Source organism: Elephas maximus, chromosome 9 (assembly GCF_024166365.1).
Source record: "Elephas maximus indicus isolate mEleMax1 chromosome 9, mEleMax1 primary haplotype, whole genome shotgun sequence".
Taxonomy (NCBI): domain Eukaryota; kingdom Metazoa; phylum Chordata; class Mammalia; order Proboscidea; family Elephantidae; genus Elephas; species Elephas maximus.
In genome coordinates, this window is record NC_064827.1 from 54495541 (window position 1) to 54510211 (window position 14671).

A 14671-nucleotide genomic window follows, 5' to 3' on the forward strand; every position below is an offset into this window, starting at 1 on the left:
CCTGCCTTCAAGGAACGTTTAGGGCTGATAAAGGAGATGAAGAGGCAAATCAACAGAAGAAGTAGAAAGAGGGATGAAAAAGCCAGAAGAAGGCAGTTAATGAAAGTGTCTGACCAAAACAAGGTTTATCTGCAACTGCTTCTTGGAGAAAACAAGGCTGAAGTCCAGTTCTGGAAAAGGACAAAAAGTCAAAAATCTCTAGGCACTATGGCTGGTGAAGAGAGGGTAAGGGCCACAATGATGACAGGTAGCAAGACATCCTGTAGTCATGGTGCTGTGCACAAACTAGACTCTCAATAAATGTTTCTGAATGAATTAACTAAATGAACAAGCAAAACCTAAGGTTCAGGGAATGGAAAGAAAGAAGGAAGAAGAAGGGACATGGTGTGAGACCAGAGTAGAATGGGTTGTACCTGCTGGTCTCAGTCTTCTCCATTATGGCAGCTGGCTGCAAGATGCGTGGAGAAGCCAAGAACATAAAGAAATCCAGATGTCTGACATAGCCCTTTGCCGCTTAGCTTGGCTAACTCCTACCCCTTCTTCATGACTTAGCCATGAGTCATCCCATCCAGGAAACCCGCCCTGACCTCCCCAACACTGGCTGGGCTAGGAGGCTCTCCTCTGTGCCCCAGGAGTATCCTGTGTTTCCCTCAAACACCACAAAGCTCAACTGCAGTTGTCTGTGTACACATCTATCTCCCCAGAAGAACAGAAATACCTGGAGGGCCAGGACTTTGTAAGTCCAGAGCCCATTAGTGCCTGACTCAGAAAAGGCACCCAGTAAATACTGAATACATGAGTGAATGAATAAATAAAATAATGAACTGATGTGATCTGGGAAATGGCCAAATGTGGAGGAGTAAATTCAGCTTGCAGTGGTAGGGTAAAGGTGAAGCAGGGCTGAATATGAAACAAACCAGGTCAAGGTAACTCCAGAGTTTCTCAGCTACATCACCTGAGGTTCAGTATAATGCCTGGCATCAAGTAAAGTACTCAGTAAAGGATAGCTAAGATCATCATCATTTCCAGGAGTGACTGATCCCATAAGCTTCTTGCTAATTTGACCCTAAAACACATGCTTTCAGAACAGATTAAAAACAGAATGGTGATTTTGCCAACTAAATCAGGATGTTGAATTTGTGATCACGGATATATGCCTGCATGTGTCCGTGTGTGTGTGCATAGATATGTGTGTCTTCTATATCTGCCCTCCTAAATTCTTGAGTCAGACAGAGTTATTGAATTCTTGCTGCTTATGCTGTCTATAACGTAAAAGGGTTGAAACAGACTGATTTCTCTATTAAGAATCTTATAGAAGAATGAATAAATCCAGCATTTTACAGAGAACTCACAGGACTATTCCTGTGTGCAGAGCCACGACAAGGATGGGCATAGGTGTAATATAACCAGTAAGAAAGACCAGGTTGGGACAATCATTCAAGGCAAGTGGGAAGGGCAGACACTCAGCTACTGCACTTTGCCAGTGAGTTAACATGGACCTCAATATTCTCATCTGTAAAATGCATGGGTTGGAGAAGATAATCGCTGAAGTCTTCTTATCTATGGTATTGAAAAGTACACTTGGAGTAAAACAAAATCGGCAGCAGATACAGCTCTACCACTTCCTAACTGTGTAACCATGAACCTCACTTTTCCCTTTTCTTAATCTCTCTGGGCCTTGGTTTCCTTGGATGTAAAATGGGGAAAATAGTATTCAAAGATTGTTGTGAAAACCAAGTCAAGAATGTGAAAGTACTCTTTCAGTGGGAAAAGGCTGAGAAGCACCAAGTATTTATATTGGTCACTGGGAAGATATGAACGCTGTCATAGAACATAGACATCGGGCAGGCTGCCAGCGGGAAGACTGAAAGTAAGTATCCAGGAAAATCCCAAGAGCACTTTCCCGCCACTCTCTCTTCAATATGGACCAAAATACTTGAGTGCCTGAGCTCAGCCTCCTTGGTTTTGCCTTAAGAAGCAAAGGGCAGCTATCCATTTTCCAAGAGCTTCATTTTGGGTGCAGTGAGGAGGGACAAAGGAAAAGAGAAAAAAAATCAGGAGTCTGGAGTCTAAAGAATAAAACAAGTGACCTGTGTGTCTGCGGGGGTGGTGGGGGGAAGAGTGGGAATCTCAGCTTCTTCCCACTCCCTCTGGGCCAGGCCTCTGACCAAGGGAGGAAGATGCTCACTCACAGGCAGGTAGAGGGTGTGGCCGGGAGAGGCCTTGCACCCAAGAGAGGCTTTCCCAGACACTTAGTGTTCCTTCTGCTTCTCTCCAGCCTGCCAGAAGCACAGGCCAGTCCCTACCCTGGTAGCAGAGCAGAGGAGGGGAGGCAAAAAGAGAAGAGGAAGGAGGAGGGGGAAGAGGGAGGGCAGTGGCATGAAGGAGGAGGAGGGAAGCCCTCGGCAGGAGCCACTGGGGTTACTCTCGGTCAATGCCCTGAGGTCCCCAGCTAGGTTTCAAGATTGCTGTAGTCTCCTTTGTTCAACATGAAAAGGAACCACAGCAATCAGCTGCTTGAGAAGTGGGTGGAGGAGGCAAATGAAAAAAAGGAGAAGTGGAGAAAGACATCAGTCAGCATCCAAGGCCCAGATACTCCTCTTAAAAGGACCCCAGGAAGGTCTCCAGCCCTGCCCAGTGGGCTATGGTTGAGGGGGAAGAATGAGGGGGAGCTTGGGGGTCAGATACCTACTGGGGCTTTATGCAGCCTAAGCTTGTCTGGCCTTAGAAACAAGACCTGAAGCATTACTATAAAAGGGCCTGTGAACAGACACTCAGGTGTTTGTTTTCTGGGGTGTTTTTTGTTTTGGTTTGTTTTGTTTTCCTAATGCCAGGATCTACTTTCTTCAAGGACAGCTGCTGTCTGCTTCACGGAGGGGCTGAACCCTCCTTGGGAGGACCTTGTTCAAGCTCCAGAGAAGGGGTAGTGCAGGGAGAAGGGGCTGCTCCCTGGGCCAGCTGCTTTGGGCAGACTGAGAGTATGTGGGGAGCCTGGCTGCACATAGCCCCAGGACCTCCACGTCCTTCACCTGCACCTGGGCTTCTCAACCCAGGAGAAGTTTCCTTCTCTACAGTGAGGGCCTGCTGAGGGGTAGGAGCCATACCTAAAACAGCTCAGGTTTAAGAGTCTGGTTCACATCTCAGCTCCAGCATTTACCAGTTGTGTGGCCTTAGAAAAGTCACTCAGGCTCTCTAAGGCTCTGTTTTCTGTAAATGGAGACCTACTTCACAGTGGTGTGAGTTAAGAGAGCACTGAGGACACTAAGTGTTTTAAAAAACAAAACTAAACTCATTGCTGTTGAGTTGATTCTGGCTCATGGCAACCCTACAGGACAAAGCAGAACTGCCCCATATGGTTTCCAAGGAGTGGCTGGTGGATTTAAACTGCCAACCTTTTGGTTAGCAGCCTGAGCTCTTAACCACTGCGCCACCAAGGCTCCAAGTATGTAAAGTACCCCTAATAGTGATTCACACATACTGTAAGAGAAAATACAAGCTGAAAATTAAACAAATTCAAAATAAACATAAAGTCACAGATGACAAACTAAAGATTCCCAAGGAAAACCAGAACGTTTAGGGTGATGTTCCCTGAAGCCCTGCAGGCACCAGAGAAGATAGAGTCTTCTCTTAAGACCAATGGGAGTACTATAACTTTAGAAGCCACATAGTCTTTGAAGTATTTTACTTATAATGTGAACTTGTATTAGTTCACCAAACTTCTACCTGGCTAACTGTACCCAAAACACTAGTGCTGTGGTTCAAACAAGCAATACTTTGTTCTCTGAAGGCAGAAGACTGTGATAGAAGAGGTGCTAGATAAAGACATGATCCCTGTCCTTACCTTCCAAGAGAAGATGAGCAGAGGGTCGGGCAAGCAGAGCTGTGAGCCTCCAGCCCTCTCTGACACTCCAGAATCAACCATCACTGAGATTGGGAGCAGGAAGGAGACATTACTTGCCTTTTCCCAGACCATGGCCTATGGAGGAATGGGAAAGGTGGAGAGGCTATAAGAAGCCCCTGGAATGAGGACTGAAATCAGCTGATAAGAACCTGAATGGTAATGAGAGCCTCAAAGAGCCAGTAGAGACTGTGGCCCCAAAGGGAAAAGGGTGACCTGTTCAGACCGGCAAGGAGCACTCCTGATACAGCAGGACACAGTGGGCCCATTCAGGCTGGCTTTGGAAGCACAGAAAGAAATGGAAAGTGAAAGTAACACTGGCTCAAAGGAGTTCTGGACCTAAAGTGAAGGAGGGGACAAGATAATGAGCCAACATTAGACAAAGCAAGAAAATAGCTGTGAAGAGAACTCTGTGTGGCCTTTGTGAAGGACGGAAAGGTGGAAAGATGGAAGAGGACATTCAGAAAAGGAAAGAAACAAAGAGAAAGAGGCCAAAAGTATAAAGAAAAACAGAATGCAGGAACAAGAATGACTGAAACAAGCAGAAGAGGCAGAGAGGAAAAATGCTGGAGAGAGGGAAGAGAGAGTTGGAGTACACTCAGAAAACTGGTCTCTACTGGAAATGGGACCAGGCACTGCAAATATCAGACAAGATGGGACTAGAATCTCAGCCTGCAGAGCCCTGAGAAGCCTGGAGAGCAAAGGGAAGGAAATGAAGATCAGTTTATGAGTTAGAGGTTAAGATGGGATTCTTTTCCAGGGCTGGGCTAAGGAGGAATTATTAACATAGTACATAATATATAAGTAGCTTTAGAAAAAAAAAAAAACTTTTTAAGATAAATAAATGCGTTAAGGGGTACGGCAGTGTCTTGTGGGCAGTGAAAGGTGATTCACATTTACTGAGCGTATACTTTATATGTTATTTTCTAGAAACCCCAAAACAAGCCTATATGAAAGATATGATTCCCATTTTTCAAATGAGGAATCAGACCTAGAGGGATGAGTATCTTGCTCAAGGTCACAGAGCAAGTGACTGTAAATTTGAACCCAATCTGCTCTGGCTACAAAGCTTTGGCTGCCTTTTCAGCAGTTAAATGATTCCTACTACTCTTTTAAAATGTTACATTACAATTTTGACATCAAAAGCTGGGTGACGCCACCATGTGTCCTGCTGTTGGAATAAGACAACATGGCAACATGGTGTATTGGGAAGACACTGAGCCCTGAAGTCAGACAGACATGGATTTAATTCACAGCCTTACTCCATGACCTTGGGCAACAAACATAACCCTCTGAGCCTCAGTTTACTTATCAGTAAAATGGGGATAATAATACCAGCTTGCTAGAGTTGTTGCAGGGCTTGAATATGTTACTGTATTAAAAATGTAAAATGGCATTATTACCTGGGGCAACTTAGTCTGTTGGACAAAATATCACTCTAAGACTGCCCTTTTATGCCTTAATTCAACAGTAATGGAAAGGCCAGAAATGGGAAGATTTCAGTGAGAAACAGGCTCAATTCCCAAATGGTTCTTTGCTACCCACGGGGTAAATAAGTCCTATATTGAAGAAGCAGGAGACAGTAAAAAAGCCACTCTTCTTGATGTTCACCATTTGAACATTTTTAAAGGCAGTCTGATATTGCGGGGGTACATGCTGTCCTGTAATTGAATGCAATTATTTTCTATTCTTGCCTGGGTAAAGCTAACCTTTGATTTGACTTAGTTCAAGCAATATTTCAACACAGCAGTCAAGCATTACATTCCCCTGATTACAGCCCAGCTGGGGCCAGGCTACCACCCTAGATGAAAACCAACAGCCTGGGCTCTGGGACGAAGCCTGGCTTTGACAGGTCTGCAAAAACCTTCTCATGTTAGGTGGAAGGGTTTCAAAATATGAAACTCTAAGACCCTAAATCAGAACTTTAGACAAGTGCATACAGAACATGAATTGCAAGGGATTTCCAGTTTGATTACATAATGTTGACACATCTGTCATCAGATCTTCCAAAAAGATGACACACAAGGGGCCAACTAGAAAGCAAACTTTGCGGCTGCAATTTCAATATCAGTAACTGCCCAAATGGGATGAGGGGCTCAGATGGGAAACGAGAAGTTGGCTGTGAGTCACAGGACATTCTTTCTAGATGGGCTTTGGGAACCGTTCCACCCAGCCTATTATCCATGAAGTCAGGAAGTAGGGGAAGTCTGGCACCTCTCTCGGAAGCCCTTCTGTCTCCTTTTTGCTCCCAGCCCATCCATGCCCAGTGTCCTGTGACCTTGGGAAAGTCTCTGTCTCCCCAGGGTTTCTCTCTTTAAGATGTAATAACAAACAGAATGGAAATAATGAGAATGTTCATGCTTTATGAAGAATGTAACCAATGTCACTGAACAACTTGTGTAGAAATTACTGAATGGGATCCTAAAGTACTGTGTAAACCTTCACTGAAAACACAATAAAATATTTCTAAAAAATAAAACAGCACGTATGAAAGACTGGAATGCTCTCTGCCCTTACCAGCTGTGCTTCCTTAAGTTACTTAACCTCTCTGACTTCAGCTTCTTCATGTATTTGAAAAGGAATAAAAATCCCTACCTCACATGAGTTATAAAAATTCAGCAAACTAAAATACAAGACTGATACTTATTGTGTATCAGCTACTGTACTACGTGCTTTGCCTTTATTCTCTCATTTATTCCCCACAGCATCCCTGAAGGAGGTACTAATATTATCACTATTTTGACAGATGAGGAAATTGAGGCACAGAGATGTTATGGAACTGTGGAGGTCACCTAGCTAGTAAGCAGCAGAGCCAGGATTTGAATCCAGGCAGTCTGGTTCCCCAGTCTATTCTCTCAACCACTAAATTATACTGCCCACTGGATGTTTACAAGATGTTAATTTTACACCCCCTTCCCTCAACTCCCTGCCATGGACAATTACCTTGCCATGTCACCAACCCCTACCCTGCCCTCTGGGGCGCATGTCTTTTTGCCTTTCAAAGATCAAAGCAGAACAAAGAGCCACACAATGAGTTCTCAGTAAATTTAACAGCCAGAAAGTTACGACCCTCTTCTCTAAGTAAAACCAGTATAACCCTCAGGACTTATTTCACAAAAGCCTTGGTCAGAGCCACATCAGAAGGGTGAGATAAACCAGATCTGGGCCATGAACATGTGGCAGATGGCAGCCATGTCATTGACTCGGCACAAAAATCTGGCCAAAGGAATAGAGAAGCTCAAGGCCCAAGACAGACGTCAAGATGCATGCAGCTCTGCCCAGATCTCTCCTCCTGTCCCTCCCCTTTCTAACCCTTGACCTCGACAATGTGGCATGTCCTCCAAAGGGACAGCCCCAGCCCAGTGACAAGATGTCCAACATTCTTTATTGTTCTTTCCTGGCTAAGTTCTCATATGCTTCAGAGGACACTACATCCTAGAGAGAAGGCATCTCAAGCCCCCTGCAACTGGCCCTGAATCATGGGCCATGGGAGTCCAGCTGCAGCCCTAGCCCTCACTGGCGGAAGCTGAGATAGGTACTCCAGGGCATGGCAAATGGCCAAGTAGGTTGTACTCTACCCAACTCCGAGGAATGTGGCTCTCTTGGGGAGTGCCATTCACACAAACCCCAGTGCACACGGTATCACCAGAAATCTGTCACTTGGCAACCCTCAGTACAGCTTGAAAGCCACTCTTCAGCTGACCCACCTACCTGTCCTGGCCCAACTGAGCAGCTCCAGAAAATTACCTTCTGTAGTCCCACAGAGCGCCCACTGGGCTTCTGTAGTTAAAAGTCACTGGCTTAGCTATAACCCGGGACAGGGCTAGAAACCTGGAGCAGTAAGATCTTGGTAGAAGACAGAAGTTGCTGAGTCCCATGCACAGTGGAGACTCGGTGACTGGCCTCCAGCCACAACACAAAACCCATAGCTCTGTCCATACCACTTGGGCTGTGCCATAGCTGATAATGGCAAGGAACTTCCACAGGACCCACACAAGCCAAAAATTGTCCCCCACACAGCATAAGTAATGGTGAGACCGAGGGAGCAGGCATGGGGGATGCAGCGGTAGACAAGGGCTTAGGGAATTATGGAAATGGAGGACAGTGGGAAATTGGGATACTTCTCATAGGAGATGTGGGAATGATCCATTCCAGGGTGGCAAGAAGTCTCAGCCCCAAGACATACACTTTACAATTTCTAATCAAATAGGAAACGCTGACCACTCTATAGAAGCACATGCTGAAGAGGGGCCTGGATCCATGAAGCCACCTAGAGATGAAGCAAAGTCTATAGTCAAGATATCAGGATACAGGAGGGCATCTTCTCAGCTTCACAATAAATCCATCTCAGGCTTCTGGGTTCACTGCAGCCCTTCCAGTAAATTGCTGGAAGCTGAACCTTGTGGAAGAAAGAGCCAAGAACTTTCTCCATTATTATAAATTGAAAAAAAATTAAGAACTGTGGCTATTATTATTAATTTAGAGCCCTGTTGATCTGGGTCACACAAGGGAATCGACTCTATAAATACATGTGCCTGGATTTTATACTTTTCAAAGCACTTTCATTTGACCATTACAACATTCTATAAAGGAAAAGGACAGCTATTTTCTATCCTTTTCATTCCACAAAGAGGTATTGATTGCTTACTGTTATAGATTGAATTGTGCCCCCCCAAAAAAAGATATGTTGAAGCCCTAAGTACACGTAAATGTGACCTTATTTGGCAATTGGGGCTTTAAAAATGTTATCAGTTAATATGAGATCATACTGGAGCAGAGTGGGCTCTAATCCTATATGAGTGGTGTCTTTATTAAAAAAAAAAAAAAAAAGAGGCCCAGAGGGAAGACAGCCATGTGAAGACAGAGACAAAGATTGGAGTAATGCATCGACAAGCCAAGGAATGCCAAAGGTTTCCAGGAACCACAAGAAGCTAGGAAGAGGCCTTCAGAGAGGGCACGGCCTCTCTGTGACACCGTGATTTCTGACTTCTAACTTCCACAATTGTTGTTTTAAGCCACCGATTTGTGGTATTTCGTGATAGCAGCCACAAGAAACTATTATACTTACCATGTTCTTACTACTTGGGGTATGGTCATAAATAAGACTCAGTCCTGCCCTCAAGGGGCTTAGTCTAGTGGACAACCAACAGCACCAGTTAGTCCCAGGTGACCTCCCATCCAAATACTGAGCAAGTTTCTGAGATGAGGCATTTTTAGGGTGTTTTGTCAAAGTCTCGATTTAGAGGCAAGGAAACCTGAGGCCCAGAGAGGTTGAGCAAACTGGCAAAAGCCAGTCAGCCAGGGACAGAGGGAAAGTAAACCAACTCAGATTCATTGTGTATCAACTATGTGCTATGACCACTCTATCAGTCGTCCACAGATGGCACCTGATTCGATGCTCAGCAATCCTAGGAGGCAGCTAATCTCCATTTTTCAGGTAAACTGAGAGCCAGAAAGAGTCTAAACTTGCCCAAGCTACAAACCTAATGAGGGATAGAGCCAGAGGTTTTTCCCAAACATATCTGAATACAAAGCCCCAAACTCCTTCTCTTATACGAGTGTTTCCCAGTCTTTAATCATCTACAAACTATCCTCAAACAAACCACTCTACCCACATAAAGTAATGCATTCTTTAAATTGACATTAAATTTTTTCCTCTTAGCATCCTAAAAGCAGTAAATATTCATTAAATTGCATTTTGACATGAGCTCAAATTAAAAGCTGCCATCTGCCTGAAAATGTCTCAGATATTACACCCAGCTCACTCAGGGGAATACTCATCCTTGCTAGTCTGTACCTCGCAGAGACAGAATGTAGACCTGTCACTTTTTCTAGGGTTTTGGAGAATTTATCTAAATTTTTATATTTCCTTAGATTTGTACTCATGATAGTGGTTTAAGAAAAATGAATGCTCCTCACACTTATCTGGAAACATTGTTAGGCACCATTCACAGATACCAACCTTTGTGGCTGTACTGTGGTTTGGGAAGAAAATAATAACATGTTCAGAAGGTTTCAATGATGCCAGAGCTAGGTAAGGCACCTCTGTAAGGTTTCCTACTTGGGTTTCTCATCAGGATGGATTCAAGAGTAATTAGGAGATTTGTCTATGACTTCATTTGTAAAACTGGAGGTCCTCGCAGTTGGAAGATTATTAAAACAGCACAACAAGATAGCACTGTAGAAAGAAAATTACCTAGGGGTTAGCTATGCTTCATTCTCAGACTATCCCTCCTACGGCTGCGCAAACTTGGCAAAGTCACTTCCCCTGTCTGGATCATATACTTCTCTACACTATAAGTTCCAGGAGGATAAGGACCATATCTCTTTTGCACACCTCTGTGTCTGTAGCACCTACAGCAGTGGTTGGCACATAGGAGATGTTCAATAAATATTGGTTGAATGACTATCAATCAATCCATTTACCTATAACTGAACTAAATGGCCTCTAAGGTCTCTTCCAACAATAGTCCTAACAGTGGAAATAAAAAGATTCTCCAGCTCAAGAAGAGACCCCAGGTCCAAAAGTCATTTGTGGGGAGCCCAGTGAATTTTGCAGATTAAAACTGAAGGAAAAAAAAAAGATAAATCCTCTGACTGCGTCGCAGAAGCAAAAGAAGCCCGGTGGCCCAGCAGTGGTGACAACATAAGTTGGTGGATCTCTAAGTGCCTGCATGGTAGTGTACAAGGGTGGTATCCTATATCCTTGGGAGGCAGGCAGTTTCCAGTAGACTTACTTTTTCAAAATTCCAGCCTTGGTCCCACACTGATCAGTGACTCAGATGAGAACAGAGGTACTTATCAAATTCTTAGATGGCAGGAAACAAGAAGAAGAATCGAATACAAGGCATGGCAAACCAGACTCTAAAATGATTTTTGGTGGGATGTGATGACATATAGAATCTAAGAAATGTAAAACAGAAAAGAGACAGTATTTTCCCTTTAGGTTCAAAGAGCCAACTGCACAATTAAGAAGTTAAGAGCAAGTAACTTGCAATATTATGTATTTAAAAGACTGCAATTTTGGCTGACTGCCACAAAATACTAGTCAACCGTGTGACGTGGATGCCGAAAAACCTAACGCAATCTCAGATTGCATGAACAGAAATGTGATGCTCAGTCAGACAAGGCATGAAAAAGTCCCTTTCTACTCAGTGCTAGAATACTGTTGTAATTTCTGGTCAACTTCAAGAAGGACACAGACACACCGAAACCCAGCAAGAGGAGAGGCAGAAATTAGGAGGAGAACATTCAGAAAGAGAAATGTAGAAGTGCTAGCCTGGAAAAATCAAAGACTTGGGGAAAAGAGGGAAAAACATAAAAGCTGTCTTCAAATATTTCAAGGGAAATAGAGTAATTCTGTAGAAGGCATGGCAGAGTAACAAATATTTTCTGACAATTAGAGCTATCTACCCTCAAACTGAGCTACCTTGTGAAAAAGAGGTTCCCACTTTGGGCTAAGTACATCCATGGCAGGGGAAGCTGTAATGAGGGTGGGGCTCTGGACTAGAGAGGCTCCAAGGATCCTTCTAACACTGAGAGCAGTAGTACAAGAGGGCTGAGTCCATCATGCTGTGAGTAGGGGTGTTAGTGAAGATAAACACACATCTTTAAGAAGGGATCTATAATGACATGCCCCAGCCCTGGAGTCTCTCTGAAATACACAGCATCCTATTCAAAACCAACAAAAACATACTAACTTCATCTAGGAAAAAGCACCATTTCTGCACATTTTTCCCTAGGCTGAGGCCTGGCTCTGCGCTGCAAGACAAAGAAAGGTGGGAGCAATTTAAGAAACAGCTGCAGGGCAGAAAAGGCAATGCTGGAGGAACCAGGGGATGTGAAACAAGCACTGATATGAAGCAATCAAAATCAGGGGAGGCCTTCCCTCCTCAGAGCTGGGCAGAGAAAGTTTTCGGACACAGGTTTGATTTCTCTTTTCCACCTCCACTCATGTTTCCAGTTGCTCAAAGAAGAAAGACAGTTGTGTTTCTTAGGCAGCCTCCACTGGGATCTGACACTCTGCTCGACAACTCTCCCCCATCAGCCGGTCTATTTCAACAGCCAGGCGAGTGGAAAGGCAGGATGCTCAGAGAAGCATCACTGCCACTGAAGAATAAAACTGGCTGTCATTTATGAGGCATCTACTATGTGTCGGATACTATACTACGTTTTACATTTACATTGCAAGTTAGCTATTATTATTTCATACCTGAGGAAACTAAAGCTCAGAGAGGTTAAGTGGCTTGACCGATATGTCGCTGCTCCAAAATATTCACAGCCAATTCACTAAGTGTGTCCTATGTGCCAGATGCTGTTTTTAAGCAATTAAACATTTTATCTCATTTCTTCCTCATAACAGTCCTATGAGATAGGTTCTCCTACTAACTCCATTTTACAGATGAGGAGAACCGATCCAGAAAAGGTTAATTAACTTACCCACACGGTCCCATAGCTGCAAAGTAATATATCCTAGCACTCTTTCCTGTGTGCCACACTGTCTCTTGGGGTAGAAGAATAACCCCAGCTCTGCCTCCAGTCCACCAGGCATGGGGTCCCCTAGTAGATCATGAAGGACTGATACTTTGGTCTGTGGTTGCTACCTCTCTGTCGCCTGCACTGGGACAGACACACTTGTGCAGGACAGATGGACTGGAGGGAAAAGAAATAGCATCCTGATGGCCTGGCCATGCAGTTCGGGAGGAGTCCACCCAGGCTTTCCTCACAGCTGACCCAGGAGCCTGAGTTCATCCCCTAAAATCCCCTAGGGTGCAAATTTCCCAGCACAGCCACACCTCTCTCGTCTGTGAAGCAGTACCTCCTCTGTGCCGCCGTCCTTCACCTCCCCACAGCTTTGCTTCCCTTCTGTCAAGAGGTTCCATGCTGCCTACCCTCTCTTTTCCTGCCCAGAGAAAGCAAAGTTTCATCTGCCAAGAAAAGCTCCAATCTGAGTCTGGTTTCAACTGTGGCACTACATACCATCTCTTCTTTTGCCGAGTGGATCACAAACTGGGATGCCTTTCAGCCAAGGCCAGCCCACCCCACCGCTCCCAAAATATCAAATTGAGTAAAAGGTGCTTTCCTGGAGCAGCAGCAGCAGTCAGCCCAGGACAGGGATGAGTAATTATCACTGATATTGTCTAGAACTGCTGGTGCACGGTGATATTAAAAAGTAGACCAAATTCTAGTTGGCTTCATTATTGCTTTTCAGGTCCCTACAGACCATGCATGCCGTTACTGCCTTACACCCAGCAGACTGCTAGCACTGCCCCGTGCTCCCATGGTAGGCCACTGCCTGGGAGGTGGCTCCATGACTTCTGCAGCCAGTGCCTCATTCAGCAAACTGCCTGATCCTCTCACACGTCCTCAGTTGCATGCCATAAACTGACTGAGTACTTACCAGATCCGAGGTGAAGATTTTACTTTTAAAAGATCAGAATTCAAATATCCATCTGACTAAATCAAACGACTAGTGGAAGATGAGTTACATTTTCCTTGTAGAAATAAATGCTGAACTTTCACTTACTCATATCAAGTTGCAACTTTAATTGCTCTTATATGCACAGAAGTATCCACTGTCTATAAATTTGCCCGTTGTTCACTGCAGCCATACAGTCAACTCCAAAATAATCCGGCAGCTGCGTGCACCCAAAGCTGTCCTGGACAGACAGCCTGTGTCATTCCTCACCAGGGATTTTTCTTCTGAATCCCCGGAGGAGTTTGGTACACTAAATGTCTGTGGCAACCAGCTTCCCTAGTTTCTTCTCAAATGCCTCCTAGAGAAAGGCCCTATATAGCCCAGCCACCTAGGCGTACACCCCTTAGGGAAGAACTAAAGGGAACAAGCCCCAGGCCACCTGGGCTGATGCCTTGTCCTGGTGCAAGTCAACTTCTAATTGCAAACCAACATACAAAAGGCATTTGCTTACTTGAGCTGGAATTCTCGAACTGCTGTAATGTTCTCAGAACTTTGTGTATGTCCTTCATGCTGGTGTCTTTCTGGCTATATAAAAGTAGTCTCCGAGCATCTGAGAATAGGCGAGACACTCTACACAAAAAGCAAAAAAAAAAAACCCTTGGTTAGGCCAGCTACCTCTCCCACTATATGAAAAAAAAAAAAAAAAAAGTGACTACCAATGAGCCAGGTACCAATGCCCCAGGCTGATTCCAAGGCCCTCCAAGGGTAGGCCCTGGCCAGCACCCACCTTTCGTCATAGCCCAGGTTCACTGATTCTCTATACTTCAACCACCTATGGTGACCTACCCACCACCCCTGCCTGGAATGCCCTTCCCCATACGTCCACACAACCAGATCTTACCATTCTTCCAGACCCAGCCCATGAGCCTCTCTCCCAGGAAGCCCTCCCTGAGACACACGCAAACACACGCGCGCGTACCCCCGGTTCTGACTTAACTAGTAGGCACAGTGCCTGGGGCTCACAATACTTTTAGGGGCCCAAGAAAATGTTTTAATTTCTTTTAAAATGAGTATTATAAGAATGAATATATAACAATGAATCCAGCCCGGATAATATTAATCTTTTTACCAACACAGTTATAAAATATCATTTTTAATGTTATCTCTTGGAGGAAGGGGCCCATGAAGGCTGCCAAGCCTAGGGCCCTGCCTGCCCCAGCTGTAGCTTCCTCAGAATTGTCTCTATACACTCCCTATAGCCCTCCGTTGATTCTAACCTAGGTCATAGCTCTATGCATTGGAATCTTGAATGCCTCATTTGGCAAACATTTATTAAGCCCATATTTATGTCTGGA

At 44.7% G+C, this 14671-nt stretch overlaps 1 protein-coding gene across 1 annotated transcript in view; it reads right to left on the reverse strand.

Moving 5' to 3' along the window:
• The window catches only part of ABCA1 (ATP binding cassette subfamily A member 1), a 141178-nt gene that overhangs the window by 85840 nt on the left and 40667 nt on the right, over positions 1-14671 (reverse strand). The window contains exon 5 of the mRNA XM_049897213.1: positions 13828-13946. Within this exon, the coding sequence (XP_049753170.1) occupies positions 13828-13946 (119 nt within the window). The remainder of the gene's footprint in view (positions 1-13827; positions 13947-14671) is intronic.